At 39.8% G+C, this 5,955-nt stretch overlaps 1 protein-coding gene across 1 annotated transcript in view; it reads right to left on the reverse strand.

The window, feature by feature from the left end:
- The window catches only part of LOC109476994 (protein-cysteine N-palmitoyltransferase HHAT-like), a 12,709-nt gene continuing 6,754 nt past the window's right edge, over window positions 1-5,955 (reverse strand). Inside the window, exons 8-12 of the mRNA XM_019778007.1 lie at window positions 5,475-5,625; window positions 1,819-1,889; window positions 1,090-1,226; window positions 821-956; window positions 1-92 (exon numbers count right to left, since the gene is read on the reverse strand). Coding sequence (XP_019633566.1) covers window positions 1-92; window positions 821-956; window positions 1,090-1,226; window positions 1,819-1,889; window positions 5,475-5,625 — 587 coding nt within the window. The remainder of the gene's footprint in view (window positions 93-820; window positions 957-1,089; window positions 1,227-1,818; window positions 1,890-5,474; window positions 5,626-5,955) is intronic.

Below are 5,955 nucleotides of genomic sequence, written 5' to 3' on the forward strand. Positions count from 1 at the left end.
TCACATGAGCGGCACCTTTTTCCCGATCTCCACAGTCCACTGTCCGATGCAGAAGAGAATAGCTGCTGTTTGAAGCGCCGCCAAGGGCCTGCCTGTGGTATTGCAGGAACATCAGTCATGTAGTTTAAAACATTGCAAAAGAGCAATATATAACTTCAATTCTATTGATCTGGGCTCCCGACCATTAATTTCAGAGAAATTGCAAAGCTAAGTTCAAAGAGATCTACATGTATTAATGAATGTAGTTCAATAATCCCTAAGACATGCACATTTCAATACCATACCTCCTGTTCAAGACATTCTTGACATATAAGGCCACTGTGTGGTAAAACTCACAGTCTAAGAATACCCGTTCAGCAGGAACGAGAGCCAATATGAAAACCCTTAGTTCATTCCCAGATCCGCCGAGAAACACCCAATGCAATTTCAGGGCGACACAACTAGATTGTCAAAGTCAATCTTCTGTTCTTTCTAATAAAGTATGTTGAATAAATGCCATCCCACAGCATACTGATATGTGTCTGTCAAAAACGCGATGTCGCTGATGGAAAACGGTTGCTTGTTTTGTAGCGTAGGTGGTTATAGTTCTAATTTATGGGCGGTACCCAAGAAATAAGGAGGCGCCTAACGTAACTTGTTTTGGGGCTATTTCAGACGCTTCTAATATAAAACAATGACAAAGTGTACTAGGAAATGACAGTAAATATCTGTATCAGACTGATTTCCTCATCCAAAATAGTTTTAGTTTTACTGCCCTGAAATTGCAGCGGATGCCTTTAAAACAAGAGCCTCATTAATTGTGATGAACACAATGCCTTACCAAGTGTGAACACGCAATGAGCGCCGACTTGCGGAGATGTGAGGAACACCAGGTTGGAGATGGCGAGCGCCTCTAACGGCCAGGTGTTCAGCAGTGTGCGCAGGCGCCGTGATGACAACGCACTCAGGTGCTTCAGCTGGGATTCAAGTTCGTTACATTGATGAGTGATTAAAAGGACTTTTTAAACGGTTTTTCGACTTATGATTTGGAAAAGGCAATTTCGAATAGGTAACAAATATTAGAAACGTATCAAGACACATTGTACGCACCTCCCATGCCCTAATAGCTGGCAGCCTCATAAATCGTCTAGTGAGGGTCTCTAGCAGGACTCCGAAGAACTGCAGCGCTGCCCAAATAAACAGGTTGTGGGAGCCGCCATGCCAGAAGTACACAAACATAAACGTCGCTGTGGGAGGGATGTTAGAGACTCATTCCCAAATCACTGCCGTTAAACTCAACAATGGATAGCTCAGTATTTTTACAAAGATATCCCTATTACTATTTCTATTCTACACGGTATATTTTTTTTACTTTTATACAACTTCAAATATGGCGAAAGATGGAAACCTGTACAATTTCTTTCCAAACTGTTCCTTATATGACCATGAAATTATCGAATGAAATTTAGTTCAATGGCACCGTCGTAAGTCATCAAAATTTTGCAGATGATAAGACAGACAAAAAACTTCTACTCTCTTCTCTCAATCACAGATTACAGATCGTCCTTTGTCTTCCTTTCTTTGAAAAGTATATCCAAGCCCACATAGTTTTTATAGCGAGAACCTCATCAGAATAAGTCATGTTATATTGCTGTTCATCTTTTTATGCTACTCGCAATTAGCATTCAGGCGAAAATTTGCGGTCAAAAAATTATATTTTACGGCACGAAATGTGATATTCAGTTGTTTTATACCTGTTTGATTTTAGCACAGAATGAACAGAAAGGGAAGTTTATGGACATTTCTTACCCACGGATGCTACAATTTGCCTTAGCAAGCCGCTACGGGAGCCACCTAGCGGCCAGTAGATGTATCGCACCAGCCACTTGTAAAGACCAGGATCAAACGACCTGGAAAATATTTAATAATAATTAGAAAGTCATGCCAACTCTCCTAACTTGGTTGCGTCACTGTTTCTTTTTTTTATGGGTTCACCACACCACGAAGTGGTGGTGAACCCATATTGCTTTTTCTGATGTTTCTTCTCCTCCTTCTCCTTCTTCTTCTTCTTCTTCTTCTTCTCCTGCCATTTTTTACCATTTTCGCATGCGCGAAAATGGTAACTCAGACCAGATTGAGATTGGATGGTTCGACGGTTCGACGGTTCCACCCTTCAACGGCCATGCAGACATGCTAAGTCACCGCATGTCGCTAGATGTCGTTGTTGCGACGGCCATGCAGACATGCTGAGTTGCCGCATGTCGCTAGTGCACTTTTACCATTTATGCCTTGGACGTTTGTATACTTTCCATTATGGTTGCTAATTTCAAAATCATAGTTCTATTAATGTTGCATAACAAAGCTGCTGACAAAACAAACTTAATTTGTCTTGAACAATAACTTGATTTTATTATTTGCCAAAAATGTTGATAAAGACACATAGACACAAGTCTATAATCACAGTAATCAAGGATTTTAATAAACTCCATAAATTATGTCAATGAGCATTAGCAGTGTGGATTAGTCTAGATGTTCAGATTTCCATTAGCCGGCAGTCCAGAGGGTCACACGTCCGACCAATCAAGGCGCTGCAGGCAAAGCTTATTAAAAGCCTCCTTTTCAGGCGTTCCCGGATCGGTGTTTTTGTGTGTGTGTGTGGTTGGGGGGGGGGGGTATTTTCTGACCAAACGTAGATCGCACGCAATAGAAGCTCCGGCCTACATAGCTGTCCGTGGAACTATTGATATTACCTGGGTGCTTAACTTTCACCAACATGTCTTTTGTATTTTAGGAAATTAATTAATTAATTAATGAGTGAGTGTTTAATTAACTTAAATAGGTATTGCATTGTTTGGCAAGGTATTTCCATTGACAATTTTTAATAGATCAGGTTGATCAAATGATATAATGTAAACAATTATATATGATTAGTAAAAGATGACTTTTTGAAGTTCTCTTCGAGTATTATTTTAGGGTTGAATCAGGGTCAACGCGAAAAAAAATCATGATCCGGTGATCGACATCACTGCCCCCCCGCACACTTCATGTATTCAGTGTTCTAAATACCCGTCTTCAGTCTGCAATTTGCAGATAGATTTTCAAGATTTCAGGATAAAAATTACACAATCTGCAATTTGAAGAATGAAAAAAAAAACTATGGTCCTCACAACTTCATATTCCCTTTGTTTGACCCGCCCGGCGCCCAAAATCCCGCTGCGATTCAAGCCGCGGCGGCTTCCCGAGCCATGCAAATAAACCTAGTCCTGACGCCACAGCCTCCGATTTCCACCGAGCCAGCCCCGAGCGCATGCCGACAGCGAGGGATGTGGCTCAGATTTCCGACGATTTCCTTATTTAGATCATTCGGAAGACTTCGGGTAGCAAACAAAATGGCCGCCATGCACATGATTTTATACTAGTAGCTTCGCTTCTCAACCGAAATGAGGAAGTTTAACCTCATTTGCAGACTTTAGCGGCCATGGAGTTGATTTGGGGAAGTGCTGAGACGCGATTTCGCTACGGCATATGGGATTTTGCCGCGGAGGGAGTTACGTACGCCGGCAAAAACTTGCTTCAGCGATCGGCTCCAGAAAATTTATCTTTATGCTGCCGCTCAAGTCTTCGAAGGTGGTTTAACGAAGTTTATATAAATAATAAAGCCACTTTGCGTAGATCGATCTCCGTTTTCTTGCGATGGTATGAAAATTCAAGTACAGTATATTTTCAAAACGTTTGATATTTCTTTGTTCGTTGCCACATGTTGTTTATTTATCTTATTGTCATGTACAGTTACCAGCGTGAGTCTGAGTCGAGCCATTGTTCTTATGTGGCCGTTAGCACATGTTGTTTAAACAGACAGCAACATTGAAGAAAAGAACCGAGTTAACAGACATCGGCACGTTCCTTGAAGTCAGGTTTCCCGCCGTATTTAAATAAGAAATGTGTGGGCCCGCGGCGTTTTGAAAAGACGCGACGCGCTTTGGAAAGACCCCGCGCCGTGGCTCATTCAAATTCGCTACATTTTTTGCTAAGTTTAATGTCTTCACCCACGATTTTTGACCGTCAATGTTGACGGTAAGGACTTAAATTTTTACCGTCCGACGGGAAAAAATACCGTCAATTGACGGTAAAACGGGCGCTGGCTAAAGCCCTGGTTGAATGTCACGAGGTTTGTAAACTTAGATGTTGGGGACAAAGCCATAGAAGAGATTTTGAATAAATATATATATATATATATATTAACGTTACTTATAATTTAAGTTAAAATGTACTTTTGTGTCTCATTTTTTTATTCTGTTAAAAAGACTCTTAAAAGAGAGAAAACAGGTTATAAACTGTTATATACTTGATTTTTGTAATGTTTTAAACTTAAAGAGTTGAAATATAGAAGTGCATGTTCTCTCATTATATACAATGTTGATGAGAACTAGAACCATTTATATAACTTAGGTAAATTGAAATGCTAGGATGGGGAAAATGTTCGTAAAAACTGTAAGCCTGTAAGCGGCGAAAATGGTCAGCTTTTGCAGAAGCACTTGTTTAAATGGATTCAGCTTCTTCATTTTAGGGCCTAAGGTCCTGAAATTTGGTATGGAGGTACAGTGGGCAAATACCCCTAGGCGTTTTTTAAATTTTTGTGATACAGGCTTTTAGAATGGTTTTATTTGAGTTTTTTGGCTGTGTTATAGCAAATGTATTACTGTGTTAGTGTGTTAGTTTACCACGTCTGGACATGAGTCATCACAATGGAATGCAGGGCATCAACCAATAGGCATGCAGCTTTCCTCTATACTTCTTGCTGATTGGCTGTTGGGATTTAACTTAACACCTGCACAGAGCATTTCCATACTGACAGTATGTCTTTATTCAAGTGTTTTGGTAGGTATTTCAAGCTTTTCTGCTCCAGCATTGGAATGCGGGGCATGAACGTTTTTTTATTTATTTTGAAAATCAACAGTTTGCATTATGCAATTAAAAATCCTAACCAATAAAGTAGGGAATAGCTATCCAACTGTTGTTTTAGTTGTATGTTACTTCATATTATAGTTATATCAATGTAAATCATTGTTTTCCCTTGTGTTTCTCATTCTTTCCCTGCCATGTCGTAAAATGTGGTGAACCCATCGCTGTATTTGCTCCAAAGCAAATATTGGCCTTTCTAGTTTTGTCTTTTATTTTTCAGGTTTGGCAACCACGCTCAAATGTTTCTTGAACACCACGCAAGTACATATTAGAATTCACAGGATCTTGTTAATTATTGTCATTTTATTGACAGGTCCAGTTTGCCCTTGATAAGGTGTTTACCGGTCATCTAATGTCGCTTTTCAGAAAAAAAAGAGGAGTAACGAACAAGCTTCAAGGAAAATATAAGGTATAGCCGACGTATATATATACATGATAAAATGATGTTTACTTATGATTATTACACGTAAGAAGCGTAAAACACTGTATAAAGATTTTTTTAAACACCAGACATCTACTTGGAGACTACGCACCTCCACATGTCAGTGAACTGATAGACTGTGGCGACGCACTTGGGCTGGGGTGGGGGCGAGATCTCGTCCAGTCTCGCGAGAGTTGATCCCATCCCGAAGAGCACCACGTACTTGACATGGAAGAACTGTATGTGTGCATAGATCAAGCCGTCTGCAAGGCAGATTCGTTCGGTTCATATTAATTTCAAAGTGTTCACTGTAATCAGTGCAGTGAAGACACAACGACAAATACACACACTGACACCCTAAGAAACACACACACAAACACATATGCATACATGGGAGAGAGACAAGGAGACAGACCAACAAACAATATCATACTTTATAAATCGTACAAAACAGTTGCAAAGTGAGCAAATATATACAGCGAGTTACAAAAAGAAAATATTGGAAAACGATACCAATGTCATAGGATGCCAAAATCAAATGAAAATGTAGAGAAACGAATTTGAAAAGTAGATTATTTGCCATACCATATTCT

This window comes from Branchiostoma belcheri, unplaced genomic scaffold (genome assembly GCF_001625305.1).
Source record: "Branchiostoma belcheri isolate BF01 breed outbred unplaced genomic scaffold, Haploidv18h27 scaffold4, whole genome shotgun sequence".
Classification (NCBI taxonomy): Eukaryota; Metazoa; Chordata; class Leptocardii; order Amphioxiformes; family Branchiostomatidae; genus Branchiostoma; species Branchiostoma belcheri.